This window comes from Lissotriton helveticus, chromosome 9, assembly GCF_964261635.1.
Source record: "Lissotriton helveticus chromosome 9, aLisHel1.1, whole genome shotgun sequence".
Classification (NCBI taxonomy): domain Eukaryota; kingdom Metazoa; phylum Chordata; class Amphibia; order Caudata; family Salamandridae; genus Lissotriton; species Lissotriton helveticus.
The window spans coordinates 63616401-63642143 of NC_136070.1; the positions used below are offsets into that span (position 1 = coordinate 63616401).

Here is a 25743-nt window from a genome sequence, read left to right on the forward strand (position 1 = left end):
CAGGAAGCAAAAAAGCCTCCTGGTTCAACGACGACCTCAAGAACTCCAAAAAGAACTGCCGCACCCTCGAGAAAGCTTGGCGAAGAAACCCAACCACAGACAACATGACCGCCCTCAAGAATGCCACCCGCAAACACCACCAGCTGATCCGTACCACCAAGAAATCAGCATTCAGGGACCGACTAAACAACAACGCCCACAACAGCAAGGAACTCTTCAGCATTGTCAAAGAGCTCACCAATCCCAGCAACAACGACATCACTCCCTCTCAAGACCTCTGCGACTCTCTAGCCTCGTTCTTCCACAGCAAGATCGCAGACATACATAACAGCTTTGGCGACCAGTCCACTCCCCTCACCACTGAACCGAAGCCCCCCACCACCACCCTTCGCGCATGGACCCCGATCAGCACCGAAGACACCACCCGATTGATGAACTCCATCCATTCCGGATCGCCAACCGACCCATGCCCCCACCACATCAACAAGGCCGACTCCGTCATCGCCCCCCAACTCCGGGACATCATCAACTGCTCCTTCCACACCGCTACCTTCCCGGAAAGCTGGAAACATGCTGAACTCAGCGCCCTCCTGAAGAAACCTACAGCAGACCCCACCGAACTTAACTACCGCCCCATCTCGCTCCTCCCGTTCCCCGCCAAAGTCATAGAGAAGACCGTCAACAATCAACTCGCCGCCTTCCTTGAGTCTAACAGTTCCCTCGACCCCTCACAGTCCGGCTTCCGAGCCAACCACAGCACCGAGACCGCCCACATCGCAGCCACAGACGACATCCGGACACTGCTCGACAACGGGGAAACAGCGGCCCTCATCCTCCTGGACCTCTCCGCAGTATTCGACACGGTCTGCCACCGCACACTTATACAACGCCTCAGGAACGTCGGGATACAAGATAAGGCATTGGATTGGATCATCTCGTTCCTCGCCGGAAGAACCCAGAGAGTCCGCCTCCCCCCTTTCAGATCAGAGGCCACCGAAGTCTCATGCGGCGTACCACAAGGATCATCGCTTAGCCCCACCCTCTTCAACATCTACATGAGTCCCCTCGCATCCATCGCACGCCAACACAACCTCAACATCATCTCCTACGCAGACGACACCCAGCTGATCCTCTCCCTCACCAAAGACCCAACCACCGCCAAAACCAACCTACACGAAGGGATGAAAGACGTAGCCGAGTGGATGAAGAACAGCCACCTAAAACTGAATTCAGACAAGACGGAAGTCCTCATCCTAGGATCATCCCCCTCTGCTTGGGACGACTCATGGTGACCCCCGGCCCTAGGCAGCGCACCCAAACCAATGGACCATGCTCGCAACTTGGGATTCATCCTAGACTCCTACCTCTCGATGACCAGACAAGTCAACGCCGTATCCTCATCATGTTTTAACATCCTACGCATGCTCCGAAAGATCTTCTGGTGGATCCCCACCGAAACAAGGAAGACGGTCACCCAAGCACTTGTGACCAGCCGACTGGACTACGGAAACACCCTCTACGCCGGAACCACAGCCAAATTGCAGAATAGACTTCAACGCATTCAGAACGCCTCCGCTCGACTCATCCTAGACATACCTCGCCACAACCACATATCAGGTCACCTGAGAGACCTGCACTGGCTCCCCGTCAACAAGAGAGTCACGTTCCGTCTCCTCACCCACGCACACAAGGCCCTCCACGAACTAGGACCCAGATACCTCAACACTCGCTTGACCTTTTACACCCCCACCCGCCAATTACGATCATCCAACCAAGCCCTTGCCGCGATTCCACGCATCCGTAGAGCCACCATGGGAGGAAGATCCTTCTCATATCTGGCGGCCAAGACCTGGAACTCCCTCCCCACCCACCTCCGTCTTACACAGAACCACCTCTTCTTCAGAAAGCAACTCAAAACCTGGCTGTTCGATCAGTAGCGAACCCATCTCCCTTAAGCGCCTTGAGACCCTGGCTGTTCGATCAGTAGCGAACCCCTCTCCCTTAAGCGCCTTGAGACCCTCTGGGTGAGTAGCGCGCTATACAAATTTCTTGACTTGACTTCATGGGATTGAAGCACTCTGCATTGTTGGGGTGGCGGGTAGTTGGGGATCCGTCTTGCAGGGGAGCAGGGAGGGGGGTGGAGGGAGGGGTGCAGTTCAAGTTCGATTTTGTTGATTTTAGGTTATTTACAAGAGAGTATTCACAGCTGATACACTTTGTCGTAAGGACGGTGCCACACAGAGGCAGAACCCCACTATTCCCAGGTCTACCGATCACTCACAGACTCTGGGGACCGTAACGCACAGCCCTCCCCGATCACAGCCTAAAGACCCGCACACACACTGGGTTCCCCCCTAACGGTACTATCCTGGAATGTAAATGGCCTGTGTAACAAAATAAACAAGGCATTACTATTACAATACCTCAAGCGATATACCCCATCAGTCGCCTTCATCCAAGAATCGCATCTGGTCAGCACTGCAATTAAGGCGTTGGATAGATGGAGGTTTCAAATGGCGGTCCATTCTGACTTTACATCCAGTTCCAGAGGGGTGGGGATCTTGATCAGGAAGAGCTGCCCTCTAGTATAAACCAAGACCTGGACGGATGATCAGGGGCGCTTTGCAGCACTCTCCTGTTAATGGGAAGAGCGACCATACAATTTGTTGACAGTATACATTCCTCCAGCGCTCCACAGTCTCGCCATCCCAGCCCTTGGTAAGTTGCGGTTGCACTACCGCCCGGGGAGTTAATCGGGGGGGGCGACTTTAAAGCCACAATAGATGTAGCACTAGATAGATACCCACATAGAGAACAGGGGACGACCTCATCACCCCTCCGGGAGTTCCTGGACGCAATCGGGCTGGTGGACGTGTGGCGCACACGATATCCCGAAGCACACCAGTACACCTACCACTCAGGGGCACACAATAGCCTATCGCATATCGACTATATATTTACTTTCCCCACAAGTATGGGGGGAATACATACCCTCTACATCCTGGATTCCTCAAAGAACCCAAAGTTTGGAAATGCCTCTATAAGACCTCCGAACATCATTTTCGAGAAAAAACACACTCAGTTGCCTCTCCCGTCACCTTATGGGAAACATATAAAACAGTCCTCCGCAGACAAGCTATTTCTTTAATCACTGCCAGCAAACAGGACCAAACGCAACAGGTGGAGGAACTTGAACGGGCAGTTGGCCGGGCAGAAAGCGTGCATGCCGCTGATCCCACTGACCACACGACCCACTCCCTTAACCTGGCGAAACAAGCCTATAGGGACTACGTATGGGAGGGTGCTAAAGGGAAGATCACAAAAACACAACACACCATCCATGAGGTTGGGGAAAAGGCGGGCAGGCTCTTAGCCTGGTTAGATAAAAAAGAACGGGCCAGTCGTTGGGTGGCACAGATTCAGCTGCCCTCAGGGGAGACACTAACAGACCCTAACGACATAGTCACAGCATTTACACACCACTATGAAACAGTCTATACCCCGGAGCAACGACTTCTGTAGAAGAAAATCTGGCCTATATCAAAGACATACGTCTCCTAAAGTTGGCATCGCAAGACATCCAGGCGTTGGAGGCTAACCTTACGGTGGATGAAATCACTGCAGCCAATCAAGGGCTTCAGTCAGGGAAGGAACTGGGTCCCAACGGTATTCCGATAGAACTCTATAAGAAAGATTCCGACATGTTGGCGCCCCACTTGTTGAGGATGTAGGAGGCTAGCCTAGAGATAGGAATACTCCCTAGAGACCAACGAGTAGCAACACTTATTACGATTCCAAAACCAGGTAAGCCCCGGCAGAAATGTACCTCCTACCGCCCGATTTTGCTTCTTAACGCAGAGGTGAAAATTCTTGCAAAAGTACTGGCAGCCAGGCTACAGCCCCTTTAACGACCCTGATAAACCCCGACCAATCCGGCTTCATGCCGGGTAAAAACATGGCAAATGAATCTCCGGAGAATCTATGGTGTGTTGGCCAGAATACCCACTATCTAGGAGGATGCGGTCATTCTCTCTTTGGACGCCAGCATGACCTTCGACCGAGTTGAATGGCCCTTCCTTTTCGCAGTGCTGTAGCACTTTGGCTTTGGGCCCAAGTTTTGTGCCTGGATTAAGTTGCTGTACACGCGACCACTGGCGCAAGTGGTAGTCAATGGACAGCTCTCAGAGGAATTTCCTTCAGGACGTGGCACCAGGCAGGGGTGCCCGCTGTCCCTGCTTCTATTTGCTTTAGTGCTCGAGCCCTTGGCGGCGTGGATAAGGTGGGATCCAGCAATACGTGGGTTAAGGTGGATAGGTTGGGAAGACTGTATTGCCCTCTACGCGATGATATCTTGCTATATATGGCAACCCCCGAAGGTCCATCTGCCTGCTTGACACCTTCGAGTCCTACGGCAGAGTCTCCGGTTACACCATTAACTGGGCGAAATTCATGCTTTATATACTTAAGGGTCCTCCCCCACATTTTCCCCGGGGGGGGGGTGGAGATATTGCTAGCGGATGATGGATTTAAGTACCTAGGTATACACATCACGCCACACCCCACACAATTTTACGAGCGCAATCTCCTGCCACCACTGAAGAGACTCCGCAGTGATGTGAAATGGTGGCACTCCCTGCTGCTGACACTACTGGGGAGAGCAGCCCTGTTTAAGATGATGGCTCTACCCAGGTTTTTATATGCACCGCAAAAACACCCCACTCCTGTCCCTAACTCCTATTTCAAGTCGATTGAGGCAGAGGTGGGACACCTTCTCGGGGGGGGGGGGGGGGAAGACTCCACGGATAGTGTTGCGTAAACTTACACAGAGTTAGTATGATGGAGGAATTGCCCTTCCCAACATTCAGTTATATTATTGGGCCTCGCAGCTTATAGTGGATCAATCAAAGGCTCCACAAGAGGAACAAGCATTACGTATGGACAGGCACACTCTTGGCACAGATGGAATCATGGGTGCCCTATATGATAAAACTCGGAAACAAGCACTGATTGGCCCCACGGCCGACACTTTACATGTTTGGTCTGTAGCACAGCGAGCGCTTGAATGGGAGGGAGTGATAACAAAACAGACACCACTCTGGGACACCCCTAGGTTGGGTAAGCTACGCACCAGCAAAGGTTTCTCCCGTTGGGATCAAATAAGCATCTCCATGGGGGGGGGGGACCTGTGGAAAAAGGGGGGGGGTAATCACTTTTGCACAGCTGCAAGCAACATATCAGATGGTAGGGACGGAGCACTACAGATACATTCAAATAAAGCATGCACTATCAAAGGCCATACCTCCCGGAACTGACCTCCCAGAGTCCTCGCCACTCGAGGATCGATTATTGACGGACCACCTCACTAAAAAGGCAGTTTCTTAAACATATCGCAAATTGATCAATAACCTAAATGATCCCACTCACAATCTCAGAGAGAAGTGGCAAGCCGAGGTAGGTGAGATGGATGAACAAGACTGGCAGGAGGCCCTGGCGTCCCTGCGGGAGGTGGCAATCGCATCCAGACCAAAGCTTGTGCAACTTAAAATATTGCACAGAACATATTACACCAGAACCACCCTTTACAAACTAGGGAGGGCTGATTCACTGCTTTGTCTTAGAGGGTGCAGAGTTGAGGGCTCCTTTTATCATACACTATGGGACTGTCCCCGCATTACTTCGTACTGGAGGGCGGTCATGGATACGCTCACTCGAGTGAGTGGCTTTGAGGTCTTCCTGGAACCAAGGAGCTGTCTACTCAATGTGCGGGAGCCAACGGACCTTAACCACATGGAGCAGAGCTGGGCAACCATGGGTATTGCACTAGCAAAATGGAACATTGCTCGACACTGAGCAGCACAGACGGTCCTCTCCCATCAACAGTGGTATCGTGACCTAGACAGCGCAATGGAGGCGGAGAAAACGATGTTCGTTCAGAGAGGGGGGTCCACGAAAATGGACGAAGGTGGGGGGCAAATGGAACACATATAGAGGGAATGTGTGCGCCCCTCCTCCAGAGGAATCCGATCTGGAACTGAGCGAATGACAAATGCAATGGATGTACTACTGGGGACGGCTTTAAGTACTTTACTGTTCATGGTGCCAGGAATTACGGAGGAACGGATTTGTACATATGTAATGTTCTGTGTGGCGATGGTGTGGATAACATTAGATCTGATGAGACACAAGATGCACTTGATTAATCAGCTGTGATTTAATGCAAATGCTAATAAAAAAGGTTTAAAAAAATAACCCTAATAACCAGATAAGCTTCCATCCAATCACAGTGGTTCTTTTTAAGAAAGAAATACCAGAGTAGTTTACAACTTAAAAGCTAATTTCCCACAAAACAAAAACTACTCGTTTCAGAGACACTAGCACAGATCCCACTACCCTAAAATTTGTAGTTAATGTACTGTATATAATCAATATAAAAGACTGCTCCCCGGCAGATCCTCCTCTCAGTACAACATAACCTTCAGGCCTCAGCCAAATTCCACAAGGAAGATTTAGAAACCACTACCATTCAGTGGCATTTAATGCATAGGACAATGTAGCTTGCAAGCATAGAATAATGCCTAGCTTTGGTTATTGCTGGTACTGTCTCGAAATGGTTTACACTGTCATTCCAGGACCACCTCCAGCATCTGAACACTGAACTTCATGTCTCAAAGATCCATGCCCTGTCTTCCACTGATTAACTTACACATGGAGCTCTAAAGAACATTGATAAGAGATAACAAACCAATGTTCCTTCAGTAAGTGGTCATATTCCGCTACATCTCAGGGTAACACTGGGGCATTATATTATCAACTTCGTAGTCTATCTCTACAAAATCATGAGGGAGAGCGGCACGAGGGTGAGAGCTATAAGGAGCACAAGAAAGAGGCATGCATTTGGGAGAAGCACACAAGGGAGAGAGATTCAGGAAACAGCTGCTCTCATGCAGCACTTAAAACAAAAAGAAAAAAGTATTTTCATAAAAGTAAGCAGTGGAAGAGTACAAGTCAGCCAAGACAAAACATTGCCAAACAACATATGGCCCAGGAGAGGGACAAACACAAGAACAAGCTGGGACATGGAAAGCCATCAAATAAGAAGCAAACAAATAACAAGCATTTACAATGCAATAGGTCTCGCATTAGGAAAGTTTGAGCTATTGGTATTGTAAATGACAAATTTTGTATTTATGTGTTGGTTTTGAAAATAGCGAAATTAATAGCTTTGTCATTTACAATGCTAATAGGTATAGCTTTCGCAAATGTGACACCTATAGCATTTGTAATGCAATATGTGTTTTATTTACGTGACTTACATGTATTGATATTACAAATAAATGGCTTTTATTTATTTTTTAATAATTAATACTTAAATAAAAGTTATTGTAATTTATAATGGCAATAGCTTAAAGTTTTGTAAATAACTTTTGTGAAGATTATGTTCAGTGTATTTTATTGTGACGAAAATCCAAGAATAGATGTGAAATATTAACATCTTTTTTGTGACATTTATAATAAAGCTTGAAACATTGAGAGAACATATTTGAACTAGTTGTTGTTGAATGGTTGCACATATTGATGCTGTGGTGGCGCTGAGTGATTTTGTGGTGCCCCTGAGTGATGCTGTGGTGGTGCTGAGTGATGTTGTGGTGATGTGATATGTAGAGTGAGGGCGATAGATAGATAGAGAAAGGGCGATAGAGTGGGGGCGATGGATAAATAGAGTGAGGGTGATAGATAGATAGATAGATAGATAGATAGATAGATAGATAGATAGATAGATAGAGGGCGATAGATAGATATAATTATGTGGCACTGAGTGGTATCGTGTGGAGTGTGTGTGTTGCATTCAGTAGAGTGTAATTATGGGGCGTGTAATTATGTAGCACTGAGTGGTATTTGGAGTGTATGTTGCATTGAGTGCAGTGTAATTATGTGGCGTGTAATTATGTGGCACTGAGTTGTAGTTGGAGTGTATGTTGCATTGAGTGCAGTGTAATTATGTGGTGTGTAACTATGTGGCACTGAGTGGTATTTGGAGTGTATTGTTGCATCGAGTGCAGTGTAATTATGTGGCACTGAGTGATATTTGGAGTGTATGTTGCATTGTGTGCAGTGTAATTATGTGCCGTGTAATTATGTGGCACTGAGTGGTATTTGGAGTGTATGTTGCATTGAGTGCAGTGTAATTATGTGGCGTGTAATTATGTGGCACTGAGTGGTATTTGGAGTGTATGTAGCATTGAGTGCAGTGTAATTATGCGGCGTGTAATTATGTGGCACTGAGTTGTATTTGGAGTGTATGGTGCATTGAGTGCAGTGTAATTATGTGGCATGTAATTATGTGGCACTGAGTTGTATTTGGAGTGTATGTTGCATTGAGTGCAGTGTAATTATGTGGTGTGTAACTGTGTGGCACTGAGTGGTATTTGGAGTGTATTGTTGCATTGAGTGCAGTGTAATTATGTGGTGTGTTATTATGTAGCACTGAGTGATATTTGGAGTGTATGTTGCATTGCGTGCAGTGTAATTATGTGGCGTGTAATTATGTGCCACTGAGTGGTATTTGGAGTGTATGTTGCATTGAGTGCAGTGTAATTATGCGGCGTGTAATTATGTGGCACTGAGTGGTATTTGGAGTGTATGTTGCATTGAGTGCAGTGTAATTATGTGTTGTGTAATTATGTGCACTGAGTAGTATTTGGAGTGTATGTTGCATTGAGCGCAGTGTAATTATGTAGCATATAATTATGTGGCACTGAGTGGTATTGTGTGGAGTGTGTGTTGCATTGAGTACAGTGTAATTATGTGGCTTGTAATTATATGGCACTGAGTGGTATTTGGAGTGTATGTTGCATTGAGTGCAGTGTAATTATGTGGCATTGAGTGGTATTTGGAGTGTATGTTGCATTGAGAGCAGTGTAATTATGTGGTGTGTAATTATGTGGCACTGAGTGGTATTTGGAGTGTATGTTGCATTGAGTGCAGTGTAATTATGTAACATATAATTATGTGGCACTGAGTGGTATTGTGTGGAGTGTGTTGCATTGAGTACAGTGTAATTATGTGGCTTGTAATTATATGGCACTGAGTGGTATTTGGAGTGTATGTTGCATTGAGTGCAGTGTAATTATGTGGCATTGAGTGGTATTTGGAGTGTATGTTGCATTGAGAGCAGTGTAATTATGTGGCGTGTAATTATGTGGCACTGCGTGGTATTATGAGGAGTGTATGTTGTATTCAGTAAAGTAATTGTGTGGCGTGTAATTATGTGGCACTGAGTGGTATTGTTTGGAGTGTATGTTGCATTGTAATTATGTAGCATATCATTATGTGGCATTGAGTGGTATTGTGTGGAGTGTGTGCTGCATTCAGTAGAGTGTAATTATGTGGTGTGTAATGATGTGGCATTGAGTGGTATTTGGAGTGTATGTTGCGTTGAGCGCAGTGTAATTATGTAGCATATAATTACGTGGCACTGAGTGGTATTGTGCGAGTGTATGTTGTATTCAGTAGAGTGTAATTGTGTGGCATATAATTATGTGGCACTGAGTGTGCACCTCTTGGCCTGTCCACTTGCCCAGACGTCAGTGGTGAACGGGGCTGCCCTCTAGTGTACAGTCATCGGTTCTCACCTCTGTGCCATCCTCTGGCTCCTAAAGGCCGGCTCTTGGGTGCGCTCCTTGGCCCCGGTGCACCCTAGTGTCTCTGGAGGCCCAGCACGGTGGGCGAGAGGGAGAGCACCAGAATGAAGATCTGCCATACCTCTGGCTCTGCGCTGGCGCCGGGGTCCCTGCGGACCCCCCTCTCCTCGCTGGTTCCACCTGCCAGAGTCAGAAGGCTCGCCATCTTGCTCTGCTTTCGCTCAGGATTGTAGGATTGTGACCCCCAAGCCCTCTCAGCTTCTTAAAGTTTGTCTCTTGGGGGAGAATGGGAGGGGAGACTCGATGAGGGGCGGGGTTGCTCCCCAGATTCTATCGATATGCTAATGTGATCATCTTCCCCAGGTGTGTTGGTGCCAAGGCGGGAAGAAGCTTGGCTGTCTCATGTGACCCCTGCCAGGAGAGCAGCTGAAATGCAGCGCTTTGTTATGGAACAAGATCCCCGGGTGCAATGCCTTCCAAACAATGGATTTCTCTAAGTGAGATCCTACCTCGCTGTATTGTGGACGGGAGACGCTGTGCCCGCCACCCTGCTCGGGCCGCGCTGTCATTGGCTGCCGCCGAGGCAGGAAGTCAGGCAAACACGGAGGAGACGTGGGCGGGGCCTGATCGAGGTTTCCGCTTCCCCCTGCCTGGGGGAAACTTTAGCTGTCGTTGCCGGTCTCCCATGCGGTGGAGGGAGACCGGAGTTGCTGCAGAAAGCCCCGGGTCCCAGGAGGGGGCCCGGGTGAAGGGGAAGCCGGTGGAGCTGCCGGGTGAAGGGGAAGCCGGTGGAGCTGCGCGGGGCTCCTGTATGATGGAGCAAGCCCCGCGCTACATGAGGAGATGCCGCCGCAGGAGCCCCTAAGAACGGGAGCTCCAGAGCAGACTGGCAGCCTACCGGTAAGTGGGGCCGGTGTTGTGGTAGCAGAGGGGGGCGTCGGGGCACATTGCCGGTTGCCGCAGCCCCCCCCCCGTGTGCTTTCCCTCCCTGCGGGTGCCCGTGTTTAAGACAGTGTGCACGGCGCCGTGCTGGACGTGCGCGTTCGCGCACCCAAATCCACACGAAAAGCTCATAACACCCTCCTGTCCCTAATTCCCCCGAGACGGGCAGCTATACGTCTCTAGCTGGACGCATCCTTCGGATGCTAACTCCAGCGAGACCTAAAAAAAAGAGTACTCTGCAGTACATATTACAAAGCAATATTCTTCAACTCAATGAGTTTTCATTTCCATCCTGAATTTCAATATGGCACCAGTACATTTCACAAAACCACTTGCCCACCTAAGCAAGACATTACTGCATGGCCAGTTCTGTGACGGAGATTTTAAATACCTTCTTCATTTGTTCTGCAGCTTGGGGAAACAATAAATGATATGCATAGAACACTATGATGTTATTGCAGAATCTACAGCAACCTACGAGGTGTGGGTTTATGCAAACTTGGCCTGGTTCCTCCAATGAGAAAAGCCCAAACCTTAATTCTCAAAGCGAAAGATAGGAAGCAGGTCTAACAGATACCTCTTCATCTTATTGCAGAAATATGTGGTTAGTCCTAGCACAGCATGTTTTCTTTCGGCAAACTAGTTAGTTCTAGACAGTATGATTTGTCATTTAGATTTTTTGTCATTATCCTTTTAAATACACCATTTGCCAATCCAATTTGCAATACCTTCTGAATATTCAATAATGTTAGGATGTAAGGATGAATGTAAACACTGGGAATATAGGGTAACCCCTTAAATCAAGTAAATAGAACAAAAAACTGAGATTTTAATTGACTCTCCCTTAATGTCAGCTTTGGTGCCAAATTAGAACAAAGCAAGCTTCATTGCCAGTGTGTTTTCAGCTAGACTAAACGCTAGTCTAATTTGCTTTTGTGAGGTGGAGTTAGGTAACCTGAATAATCTGAGCAACCTTAATGGCTCAGTGCCTAACCTCTTCGACAGTTTAGCTGGATAAGCCTCTAAAGCACAAGCCAAAGTGTACAGAAATGTGACCCTTGCTGCATCTAGAATGAGATTTGCTTTTGGGCCTGCAAGGCGGCTAAATAACATGTCCAAAACGTATATTTAAAAAGCAGCTTTAAGGTTTACTGATGCTCGTTGATGATGATAAATGTCCTTTTCGTTGAACCAGACAAATGTATCTGTAGGCTGGTATATTGGCAAACGCTTGACTATTCATACACCAACTTTCTGCCACATTTGTTTTTGTTGATTACACTTCTGTCTTGTTGAACTTGCTGTAACTATGAAAGACACTTAATTGATGCTGCAAGGCGATACTAATTCTGATCAATATGATTGTGTCACCTGCTACTGTAATATTGGAGGACAAGTTCCACTCCAGTTTTGGGGATTAAGATCTATAATTCCCAAAGCATTCCTTACATCTACTACATAGACGCAGAATAAGAAGTGTGAGCAGACACATCTCTTATCAATATAGATTGTCAGGGATAAAGCAGAGGCGCTGCTACGCTTTATTTGAACAAAGGTTCTACTGTATAGCTGCTGGCTAGCTCCTAACAATATGAAATTCCCCATCTATTCATTATATTTAAGTTCCTATCAACTCCAACAAATGTTGTTTTGAACTCCCTAAAGCAAGCATACAGTAGATTTCCAACATTAAAAAATTAGCAACCATAGACATTACTAACATTCTGTGTGATGTACCATTCAAAGGAGCATGTTTAAATGATGACAAAATATTTTGGTGTGCAATCCAAGTTTCTAGTTCATGAAATAACTTCAGCATCACCAGTCCCATCAGTTAGTAGTTGGGTCTGTGCTGTTTTATATAGCAGGCGCAGCAATGATGATTTGTGCCTGCTTTCCTGTGTATCTTCATGCCCACTCATGTGTTTTCATTGCCCTCCCAGGTTGAGAATCCTGGAGCCAGGCCAGCTCTTAATAAAACTGAAATAGAGGGGTTTGTCTCAGTTAGTTATTTGGGCATTTAATGGGGCTTCATGATAGGGTAATCCATGAATAATTCAGCCCTTGGGTAAGTTCTGCTACCCAAATACTTGACATGGACTATTTGTTCCGGCAGTCAGGCTTCATGATATATTTAGGCACTGCATTACCAAAGGTGCTCTCCTCCTGGCGCTGTCATAAAAACCTCCTGCCGAAAATTAGAGCTTTCAGATTTCTCAGTTCCATGCGTAACTCATAAAGTATAGGTTTTTCCTGTGCATTCTGGGATTTATAATCCTATTATCTCAATATGTAATTTGGACAGCAAGACCCAAAAAAAGCAAAGACACAAATTGGATTGGATGCGCTACTCGAGTCTGGGAAAATTGAGAGCTCTTCAAAATCAAGGGCAGACTGCTCCTTGTCTTGGCACATATTGACGCTTGTGACTGAGAAGCACCTCTCTCAAATTGTCTCCATCAGAACTAGTAAATTTGCCAAAAACTCCCCCAGTCCTAGCCTCTCTGCCAGGAACACTTAGCATTCTGGGACTGGTACAGGCAAAGTACGCTTGCCATTATGGGTGGTCTAAAGTTGTTCCTCGCAATATATGAGCTCTGTGCACGAATCATGCTATTTCAATTCTAATGCCATGCTATGGAAGTAGCGCTGGTCTCTACTACAACGCACGGTGAACCAGCAGCGACCGTGACTTCCTGACACAGGGAACGAGACGGAACCAGGTGCCTCCTACAGGTGGAAGTATATAAGATTTCAGAGAGGTGAGCCTGCCCTCTAGTACATCCCCTCACCTTCTCCCAGCAGCAGGATCCGCACGTCGCGCTTCATGACTCCGGTTTGTCCTCCACTCCCAGGACACCAGGAGCTGAACTCCTACTTTTCCGCCGTCCCGGGAGAGGCAGGAGGAGTCAGAGCTGACATGGGTGGCAACCGGCAAGACTGTCAAAGCCTCGCCAAAGCAATACAGGACAACGTGTGGCGACATAAAAGGAGGACTAGTACTCTGGATGTCCACACGCCATTTCTGTAGTAACAGGATTCTCGGCAGCCATAATAGAAAGGCATTTTATTTATTTACAACAAAGTTTGGTGGAACGGAAAGCAAAACTTTTGTAAACTTTTAGGTGAAACTTGCCTACTTTATAATTTAATAATCGTTTTTAATTTACAGCTTGATAGTAGAAGAATTATTCACGTGATTAAATATTACTCAGGAAACTGATAGAACACTTGAGATATTGTAAACACATATTGTTTCAAGCTGAATAGATTTTCCTTTTTGAAAGTATCTGACTTTTGTCGAAATATCAACGTTCTGGGTCTTCTAGGACTTCACAAATTGCAATAAGGAGAGCTGCCGTATTACTCGCCAGCTTGGTGTTTATCGTACGAGTGCCTCTTCCAAGGAAAGAGGCGACCTCGGGATTAGGAGTTACGTGCGCAGCCGCATGCGTGCTCAATGCGTGTCCTGATGCTAGTATTGACATAAAAGACGGATCCCAAAATTCCCGTATTATACGAGTATGGAGAAACCCGGAAGACGCCGGTTTGAAATGACGTGCGAGTGAAATGCCACAAAAATAAAAGACAGACTGGACTCGAGCGGTGAGAAGGGAAATGTATAGCGGACCAGAGAGGGAGCATTTCTGAAAGGAGTTCTGCCTCCTGATTGGCTGTTTAAATAGAAACCTGTGGTGCGCGCGCACCACAGAGGAGCCGACGCGGGAATCGAAACTAGTGGTGCGCGCGCACCAGAGGAGCGGGGGCAAGGGAGCGCGAAGACGCCGAGACGAGGTAAGGGATGTGTGTGTAAGCGCCGGGGGTTCTCTGTGTATGTGTGTGCGTGCGTGTGTGTATGCGGGGGGGTTCTGTATGTATGTATGTATGTGTGTGTGTATGCGTGGGGGGGCTGTATGTGTGTTGTGCATGTGTTGTGAAGAGCCTGTTGATGCGCGCGACCTGATCCCGGCAGGCTGCTGCTGCTGCTGCTGCGTGCGCGTGACAGTCTGTTGTCCTCTCCGGCTCCCCTTGAGTCCTTGAAAGCCGGAATGATGACAATAGTCTCGCTCTGCGACAGCAGGCCTTTGGCCTGCAATCGCAGGGCGAGACCTAAAAAGTAGTAACTGGACCAACCAATGATAAGCAATGGGTGGGTCCTAAGCCCACTGTAGGTTTTTGATAAGCTCACAATAGGTCAATCACAACCGATGGAACACCTCAAAAGTGGACGCCGACTCAGGTTTGGACTCTCTCAGCAGACTCATTATTACTGTGTAATAACTATTTATATTATTGAGAATGCAATCTGCTACTAAGCCGTCACTTGACAAACATGTCCAAATGAGCCCAATTGTATCCAATTTTAGCCAGACCTGCTAACGAATGAAAGCATGTCATATCAGAATCATTTCTCTGTTCAGGGTAGTAGGGACATGCAGGCCAGACTATGGCAAAATCCTCCTTGAGGGCATTCATTAAATTGTGTTGCATCACCAAAAGATGTAAAACTCTTTGTGCTTACTCCTTTAGCCATATTATCACAGTTCTAATAAGCCTGCACGCCAATTACATTTGAATCATGCATCATGTTAAAATTGCTTCCTTGATTTAATGTCTTCTACCACATGCTCTGAAATACTTATGAGAAACTATATCTCTGGAGTCGGCAGGGAAGTAGTCTATTGAATAATTACATTACAAAAGTCATTAATCAGTTGCATCTTACAGCTTTTTTCAAATAGCTGAATAATGTTTTTTTAAAAAGCGAGCATTGTCAAAGCCAATAGGTCGCATCTCTGTGCCTGCCAAATCCTTTTATTCATGCTGTACAACATGAAAAAAAGAATATAAAAACAAGTCCTGGCAATGCCAACAGGTCTACCTTATGAATGAAAGTGCTTTTGTGTCATTGATGGGTTTAAAAACTCAATCAAATATGGTCTCCATCACACATTCATCCAGTAATCCATACATCCACTCATTCTTGTATTTACTACGTGACACATCTGAAATGAAAGAAAGAAAAAAACGAGAAAAAAAAAAACCACACCCCCTTCCTTACAAAGGTAATCTATGACATTTCATCAAACAAAATACCCATCTGGAGGCTTCAATATAAAGAAATAGCAATACACACAAATGCCTATTGACTCACATTTTCTTTTAACAATCAATATGTCAGGGCTACTTGTTTTATCATAACTTTTCATATTAAACAGATCTGACTTATGACCTCAAAAATATTTTTCCTAGTGAACTAATCATGCCTGCAGCTGTTATGATTGATTTGTCACCATAACCAACTGAGGTTTCCTATTACTCAGCGTAAGCTTTTCGACAAGGGAAGCATCAAGCAGACAGTCGTAAAATTGCATTTTATACAACATTTCAATTGGCAAAGCAAAATACTATCTCTAACAGAGTTTAACAAGGATTTTCACTGTGCAAGTCTTCTGACAATGGTTTGTCAGAAGGCAAAAACCAACATGAAAACTACGGCCTACTACGGCAGTCTATGAGATTTCATGCAACAAAATATCCATCCATGGGCTTTAACACAGAGTAATAACTATCCACCTTTAAAATGCTTATTGACTTCAACATGTGTTTCACAATCAATATGCCAGATCTTCTGCCTTTATTGTTTACTTTTCATAGTAAACAAATCAGTTCAATAGTGCTGTGATCTGTAACCTTCCTTTCCCTCAAATTGTAAAGCGCTCTGATATCCCTCGGGATCAAGTTAGAGCTATATAAAACTTTACAAATAAATAGCCGCTGCGGCGGACATCCTGCAGCGGTGCGGAAAAAAATGAGGCGTGCGCAGTTTGGACGCCCCACGGCCCTCCTCCGCACATACCCACCGTGACGTCGGACGGCCGGCGGACGCCCGATGCATGGAAAAGGTTAGCCTTTACCAGTGGATGGTCACCATAACCAACACAAACCTACTGTACCGAGCATAATCTCTCCACAAGGCATCCATCCGGCACACAGTCATAAAAATTGAAATGTATACAAAATCACAGTTGGCAAAGCAAAATAATATCCCTCGTAATACAGCCAAATAAGGGTAATTGTAGTGCATATCTTCTAACCCCATGTTTTGTTTGACTGGACCACCAATATCAGAACCCTTGTCCACAAAGCTATTCTGAAATTATATGTAACAAATAGCAATCCATCCTTAACAGCCTAATGCCTTGAACACATGCTTTTCCCAATAAGTAAGTCAGATCTACTGGCTTTGTTATAACATTTAGAATAAACAAATCAAAGCTATGAAATCTAGCACGACTATCCAATAAAGTATTTACCCCTTACCCAATACTGGCCTCTTCAAGTGCAACCATCATTCGTATAGTTATAAAATTACAAATCTGTGGGAAAATCCAGCTTGCAAAACAGTATACAACTCGTTTCGACAGGACCTAATAGAAATCATCACAGTGAAAACCCCCAGGGTTTGTCAGGGTGGGTAGCCAATGTCAAAACCCGTGCCTACTGTGAGATTACATAAAGAAAATGCGTGCAACACAATATGATAAAAAGCAACTGTTAAAGATTTATTGGGTTTAACAAATTCTTTTCAAAATTAACGTTAAATAAATTGACTTGGTCATAACATTTCATAATAAGCAGTCCAGACCTAAGGCACCGGAGAGAACCTTTCCCAGAGAACAGGTCAGGGCTATAGCCGGTCACCATCTCAGACCTACTGTTTTGGGCATAAGCTTTTTCACAAGACAGCCATCAGAGACAGTCATATAATTAGACTGTTATTTAAATAAATTACAGATGATCAAGTATAAAGCTTTACCACACGCCAAAAAGTGTAATGCAATAAGTCTTTTTAGGGAAAGCACACAAATGTCGCTCGATATCACCCTGCGCTCAGGGGTACCTAGATGTGGGTGAAGGCTAAGCCCCTCTCTCAAAAGTACTCTAAAAACTCTTTTTTGTTCATCAAATAAAGTAAGGCCAGTTGCACTGTTAAGCCAGACCTAAACATACATGTCTAAAGTGGAGGGCGCTTGGGAGCAGAGCCGGTCTTCGGGCAGTGCAAATGGTGCGGCAGGACTGGGCGCTGACTGGGGCAGGGAGGGGGGCACTTACCTCTGGGGAGGGCGCTGTGCTTAGCAATAACTTAAGATTTAAAAGCACCTTCTCTAGAGTTCCTTGTGTGTCCATCTTTCAGGCAGCAATAAAAATATAAAGATAACTTGTGATTAATGTTCCTGCTAGATATTGAGACTGGAGTTTTGTCTAGTGGCAGTTTTCACTCGCCATAAAGTAGCGCAAAGGGTTTATATGCCTTCTGCAAAGAGCAGTATTTTATATGGATTGCGGAGTCAATTAGTAATGGACTGTTAGAAATGGGGGTCTATAGTTGGCAAGGGTTTGTACCTTTGTCAAAGTAGGGACCCTGCTTCCTAGTCATGGTAAGGGAGTTGCACTCCTAAAATAACCCCTGCTCACCCTCTTGGTAGCTTGGCAGGAGCAGTCAGGCTTATCTCAGAGGCAGTGTGTAAAGCATTTGCACCTAGCCAACAGTAATACAGTAAAAAACATTACAAAAGGACACCACGCCAGTTGGGAAAAATATCCAATATTTTTACATACCCAAAACAAGACCAAAACGATAAAAATCCAACATATAGTACTTAAAAATATGTACTTTGCAAGATATCCTTAAAATTGCAGAAATATCTTAAGAACACAGTTCGTATGAGTCAGTAGCTCCGTCCGGGGCTACCGCGATGCTGAAAATAACAGAGTCTAACAGTTCCAGTCGACCGCGTCGGTATGGGCCAGCAAAAGCATGGACAGACTCTGTAACAATACCTTTGTCATTGCGGCTGACACATTGGTCCGAGCCGATCGCGGCAGCGTTTGCGTTGCAAAATGGAAGCGGTGCAAAGTGCGGTGCCCTCTCGATGCGGTGCAGGCAGCGGCTCGGTGACAACCGTCCAGGCGGAGTCAGTAAGACCAAGGCTTATAGTGCAGGGTGAAGCGGTGCTCGATGCTGTGCCGATGGGATGTGGTGCAAGAGACAGACGGTTAGCGGGAGCTGGCGACAGTGGGCCCAGACTGCTGTGTGGCACGAGGCAGTAGGTTGTGAAACTTACGAGCGGTGCCCCGAGCCACGATGCGGTCACAGGTGTTGAAGTCAGCAGCAGCGTCTTTGAGCCCAGGATGATGTAGAGAAGCAAGGCGGTGCGGAGTGCGGTGCCCACAGGACACGGTGCAAGCAGCAGCTCGGTAGCGGTCATCAGTGAGACCAGGGTTCTGGTGCAAGATGTGGATGGTGCCTTCTGCGGTGCCGTCAGGACACAGAACCGGCGATGGAGTGTGTTGCGTTTACCTTTCCCAGAGGTTGGTGAAGTCTTTGCAGTCCCTGAGACTTCAGAACAGGAGACAAGCTTTACTTCAAGCCCTTGGAGAGACTCAGCACAAGTAAAAGAAAGTTCATTCTAGTCCTTTCATTGTCCAAGGCAGAAATAGCAACTGCAAGTCAGCCAAACAAAGCAACAACACAGCAAAGGGACATTACTCCTCCTGGCAGCTCTTCCAGCTCTTCTTCTTGGCAGGTTCCTTGATTCCAGCGAGTTCTAAAGTTCTGGGGTGTGGGCCCTCATATTTATACTCAGTTTCTCTTTGTTCTCTCAGGCACACAGTGTCTGTGCTTAGTCCAGACCAGTTCTGTCCTCTCTGGCCCATCTTCCTGGCAGGAGGTGGAGACAGCATTGTTCAAGGCAGACCAGGTCCATTCAGGTGCAAGGAAATCTCCAAATGCATCCGAGGTCTATTCAGCCCAGCCCAGACTCATCCAGACTCTCTACAGCCACTGCACACCCCCAGCCCATGCCCCTCCAAAGCCAGACAGTCAATCCACAAACCCAGCAGAAGCACACAGGATGGCTAAGCAAGAAAATACCTACTTTCTAAAAGTTGTATTTTCAAGCCCAGAACATAAAAATCATCCTTACTAAAGGATGCATTTTTACATTCTGAATCCAGGCATACTAAACTCCATTTCTCCATCTTGTCCCAATGGGAAGATATGCTTATAAGATGTTATAAGTGAAACTCACATTCTTTCCTATGGAACAGATAAGATAGCCTTACAGTGGTGAAAAACAAAATACACTGTAATTCACAACCAGGACATGTTACGCACACCAGTACATGCCCTACCTTTAACATACACGTACTTTTGGCATACCTTAGAGGTGACGTGTATGTAAGGAAAGGGAAGGTTAGAGCCTGGTAAATGGGTGCCCTTGTCAAGTAGACATGGCAGTTACAAACTGCACGCAGACCCTGTAGTGGCAGGTCTGAGATACCTTGTCAGGGCTACTCATGTGGGTGGCACAATCAGTGCTGCAGGCCCACTAGTAGCATTTGATTTACAGGCCCTGGAACACTTAATGCACTCTACTAGGGGCTTACCAGTAAATCAAATATGCCAATCATGGAAACACTAATCCATAATAACAATTTACAACATGAGCACTTGCACTTTAACACTGAACAGCAGTGAGGAAAGTGCACAGAGACCCTAAACCAGCAAAAAACTGGGAGGTCAGAAAGCAAAAAGACAGAGGGGAAACATGCCAAAAGATGCCAAGTCTAACATGGACCAAGCATGTGTTCTTCCTAGTCTTTTTGCAATATGCTATTTCTTTTATTTTCTAAGCATTTCAGTATTATTCCTAGACATGGAATGCGCTTTCCTACTTTAACAGCGGCAGGCAGCTTCTTATTTATGTTGCTTTCACTTTATCTGTTGTCTCTATTGACACTTTAGTTACTTAAAACCACAAATGTACTACTCTATGCCACTTCGCTCAACTAAACTTTAGCCGCTCTGCTGTACAACACGGCTAAAAGGCATCGGCAAACCATGAGCTCTCTCATAGGTAAAACCTACTGGCTTTGCCAATGTTGGTTCATGACCAACGTTCTCCCATCTGTGCTGCTGTCAGAGAAAAAACAAACATTGTAAAATTATTCAGTTATCCATGACACCTTACCAGCATTAAAACATCACCAAAACGCTCCACCTCTGGCAGCCATATCAGGCAGCTTGGTAAAAAAAAAAAAAAAGACACACAGCTGCATGGAGGGGAAGAGAACTTTTTTTCTGTGGTAGCACAAAGCTTCTGACTAATCAAAACATGTGCTCCTCGATATCAGCATGTAAGCGCAGTCAGAGACCCTCTCTACAGTACTCCTGAAATCTCTTCTTTAGGTTGATCACATTTCAACTGGCAAGTCAGACCTTAAAAAGGCATGATGATGCAGCTGTGTAATTTTGAAGATGCACGCATGGAGGTTGCAATTACCTTTTACCGATCTGAGATAGGTAAACAAAACAAACAAAGTGTTGGCAGAAAGTAATTAAAATATATATTTTAAAAAACGGAGGGGGCTACAAAGGAGTGAATTGGGGTAGCGGGGGAGGAGTATGGGAACTGAAGCAGACAAGGGAGGGAGCAACAAGGAGGGGGAAGTGGGGGACGCACACGAGGAGAGAACAAAGTTGGGGCAAAAGGCAAGAGCAACAGAGCGCTGGGAGGGAGCCGAAGTACAGGTCTGAAAGTGTGCAACACAGAGCACTAGGGGGAGAGAAGCAGACGGATGACAGGATTAACATTGAGCGCGATGGGGGGGGGTGGCGGGAAACAGAAGTACACCAGAGAGACTGCTGGAAAACACATGCACTCCTATCAAGCAAAAAGAAAACAAGTTGTTCTCTAAATGTAATAGGTTGACAACACAAGTTAAGAGGCTAAACTCCAGGAGTAGGACAAATAAGTTGGAAAAGGAAAACCATAGAATAAGAAGCAAGCGAGAGTGAGTGAGCGAGTGACTATAAAGCCAACCAATGGTAAGCAATGGGCAGGCTTTAATCCCTCTGTAAATTCATGGGAAACTGACAATATGTTTGTTTGCAAGCTGGTGGGTTCCACCTTAGGAATCCAAGTTGAACTCAGAGAAAGAAAAATACTACCAAGGCACTCACATTTTTCCCAACTATGATACAATACTTGAATGCGTAGAGCATCAAATGCAGAACGAGGCTGCTTCAGAGCAATGCTTGCTGTGGAATATGTGAGGAGATCCTTTCTGTACCTCGTTAGGTAGTGCCGGGTAATTTTAAAGAAACTGGCTTTCAACTATGAGCAAAACTGTTTATTAGTCACGTGTGTACTACAGGAGTACATGCTCCAAACCCCGAGGCCCTTCACAGAAAATGTGTCTTTATAAATCTGCTATTCTTGAACTGGAGTGCGACCAGTGGAGCAGTTATTGCACTGAGTAGAAGTTTCCCTGGACTGTATTTTGTAGATGAACTGGGACTTTATATCAATGCGCTTTAAGGACAAATTAAAATTCTAAACTATATTCTCTACAGAAATCAAGAGTCTGCAGAGAACAAGGTCTAAAAAAGATGTGTGGAACTCGTTCTGAGGTTTTAGTTAGTGCAGTAATGTTTACTTACTTTTTAAACTAATTGCAGGTAATGAGTTTTTTTTTATTTATTGATTTTCCAACTCTGCACAGCATTTCCATTTCTCAAGTACCAGTACAATGCAAGTGCTTCCAACATCACAAAAAAAAACCCCAAGAACCCCTCCTGCATTACATGGCATACACTGTTTGGTGTCCCAGTCTGGGCATCTAACATTTACAGTTCAGCATATCCACATGTCCTCCAAATGCATCGTGGCACTATATAGTCCGGTGAACCTCTATTACTCAGCAATGTCATTCGTTTTGTTCACTTTGTGTCAGTAAATATTCCCGCAAGGGAGCCCATATATTTCTATGTCATGAGGACATCGGCAATTCTTCAAGGTATACTTCTAATTGTTCATGACAGTATACCATTTCTGTGAGCCATCTAGCAGAACTCCGTCGCTGATGACCATCCCATGTGAATAACACCCTCCTTTTTGCCAATAACAACGCCACTTGAACAAATAATTTCTCAGTAGACAGGAAATTCAGGGAAATGCATTTAATAATGAATCTCTTAACTTTAAAGCCAAGTTACGTAGTATTACACGAGGTCGAAGCTGTGAACAGAGTTAAGGGGCCAAGGTAAGTGGTGGGATTCAAGAAAATACTGTGGATGATCCACAACTTTAAGAGATGAAGAATTTTAAATATTGAAAGCCAAACTGAGTCAAACAAAGTGCACTTTCAATCAAAAAGCATAAGTCGAAACTAGTTGCTCCCAAAATGTTTACTCAAAATGACTTGAACATTTTACCAAAGAATCCTATGACTGTTAGTAACAGTTATCCTAAGCAGAGCGGTGGCTGCAGTTTATGATCACGCAACAACCCCTTCAGGTGGACACAAAACTGAGCATCATCAGGATAGAGTTGAAAATGGAGCCCACGACGCTCAGATTGATAATACACACAGACTGCAAAATAACCATTAAAACAGGTAGGGGGGCCTATGGATAGAAGCCCGGTGTGCTTATAAGATAAGTATATCTTCCTATCGTCAATTGCTGAGCTTTGTCTCTCAGCAATGATTAGAGACACCTTAATGAAGTATCAGATGCCCACTGAACTTAAGTGAAGTTAACTATAGCAAAGGCTACTGGCTTCCATTAATCCACAGTTTTCACCATATGAAGGCGTCAGGTAGCTTTGGTTCTATAAAAACGGTGAAAAAAATAAGAATTGGTCGCCGAATTTGCTATTCAACACTCTATTGATCCGGTGATTAAGGTTAGTTTGAAAAATGGCCTACATTTTCTTTGCATAAGGTATGGTGGAACTTCCCTTTCTGGTACCCCTTTCCTTACTATTTGCAATGAATTGCTATGCTGCCACTGTCAGCCTCAAAAGCAGATTTAACTCACTATGTTATTGGACACAAACCCTGACACTGCACCAGGAAGAACGGTTTCACATATTGAGCCTTAGGAGAATACAAGCATGAATAGCAGAAGACGTATTGCTTCTGGCTACAACAAAAATTGGAAAACAAAACTCAGAAGGCAAATTTAAGAAGCTTCTTTGTATTTTACAAGAGAGAATGTTGATTTATATTACAAAAATAAATGTACCTTTAAAGTACAATGATTCTCAATTGTACCTTAAAAGAAAGGAGATGTACAATGATAATTATAACACGTTTGACGTGGTCTACATATTTTGAAAGTGATAAGCAAACATCCAATTAGCCTACTAATATTAAAATATCCATTGCCAAGCCGTTCAATCTTCTAGAAACATGGCGTAAAGTAAACAAATAAGGATATTGAATTAAGCAGGCTTTGAAGTACTGAACATAAACATTTTAAATAATCCGTACGGAACTACCAGCGGCTTACCCTGAATAATTCTACAAAAGGATGCAATCGTCAGTCCATAAAGGACATATATTGAAGTAATCAGAAGATAAACGTGCCTATTCGCTGTAGAACTTAATGCGAGGAGCCGCGAGGTAAGGCTCAAATTTAACGAAATTTCCGAATCAAAGTTGCAGAGCTTGTTCAACACCCCTACAGACCATTGGAAGCAAAAGCAGTCTACACTCACGGTCACTTTAGGAATGAGGGGCTAGGAAAGGCAGTTGGTTTATGTAGATAGATCGCCCCCGGGGCTCCTGGCCAACACGTAGGTCAGCACACAGGTCCTTCTACTTGTATTGTTTACTTTTTTGTAACATGCACACGTCACTTTTCCTCGTGTAATGTATCGTTTGCTACCTCTTGTATTTTGTTTGCCTCGGACACATGCATAATTGCCACCATTGCCTCATGTAACGTAACGTTTGTTCTTGTGTTTTGAGTATCTGCCTTTTATTGCAGTTTTATACCTCTACTTGTACTTTGTACGTTTTTGTAACATGCACACACGTCACTTTTTTCCTCTTGTAACGTATCGTTGGCCACCTATTGTATTTTGTTTGCTCTCGATACATGCACAATTGTCACTATTGCCTCATGTAACGTAACGTTTACTTTTGTAACATACTCACTTGTAATTTTTCTCCTAATGTATCATTACTGTCCCTATTGTGAAGCGCTCTGACACCTTCGGGTAAAGTCCGCGCTATATAAAAATGCATAAAATAAATAAATAAATAAATAAATAATGAACAACCCGAACCCTAAATGACGCTCCTACGGTTTTGTGTTCATGAAGCTGGCCCCAGAGATCCTGACATGCCTTACCTCCGAGAAATTGACAGCCAGCGGGATGGTGCCTGCCACGTAACACCCAACCAGCATAGCCAGGGAGAGCAGGCTGATGGAGCTCAGGTCATCCATGGCTCCCCACCCGTCACTGGCCGCCACGCTGCCAGGCGCCAGCACCTCGAGTCAGAGTGTCAACACTGAACGTCCTTCTGTTTAGGGAAACACTGCAGACCATCAGCTCACACCGTGCTGGTCACACCAGGGCATTCATGGATACGGCTGACTGGCAGCTCTCCGCAGGTAGACTCGCCACTGACCACTCAGGTGGCCCCCCTGCTGACTCTAATCGTCCGTAAATCCAGCCTAATGTCCGTAGTTCCTTATTGAGCCTTCAACGGGAGACATTAATCGGTACGTTCATTACTTCCGGGTCGACACGCAGCCAATCACCTGGCTGAAGACATTGAGAGAGTCGTCTAGGGGTAGGCGGGACTTGTGACGTCTAAGACGAGATATGGTTGGAGCATTGGCGCACCTCTGACTTTGTCACTGTGCTGCACGCACAGGATTTCGATGTTCTCATTGGCTGTAGATTCAAGCACGTGCGCCTGCGCTACGCAGGCTGGGCGGGGTTACGCTGGCAGCGGGCAGAAGACCAAGGACAGTCAGCGTGACGGGCCTCACAGGAGGTGCTTGCCACCTGTACAGGCCTCGCTGCCGTCACCCACGGGCCTCTGAGAGAACGGCGTGGTGTTGGCTTCTGGTGGCCTGTGCAGGCCGTGCTGCTCTCATCCACGGTTCTGCATGGGAGGTGGGGGGAAGGCGGTGACGTGGCTGCAGACTTAGCAGCGTTGCTGTCTTTCGGTGATCAGAGCAGCGATACTTTGAACCCGGACCCAGGCGTTGTATGCTCTACCCGCCGTTTACCAGAGACCGGTGTTTTATAGCTGCCTAGTTTCCCACGCATGATGGCGTCTATGCGTGAAC

The 25743-nt window shown here is 45.6% G+C and overlaps 1 protein-coding gene across 1 annotated transcript in view; it reads right to left on the bottom strand.

The window, feature by feature from the left end:
• SLC39A9 (solute carrier family 39 member 9) overlaps positions 1-25259 on the bottom strand; it is a 194661-nt gene extending 169402 nt beyond the window's left edge. Inside the window, exon 1 of the mRNA XM_078659454.1 lies at positions 24793-25259. Coding sequence (XP_078515580.1) covers positions 24793-24888 — 96 coding nt within the window. The 5' untranslated portion in view covers positions 24889-25259. The remainder of the gene's footprint in view (positions 1-24792) is intronic.
• Positions 25260-25743: the final 484 nt, after the last annotated feature.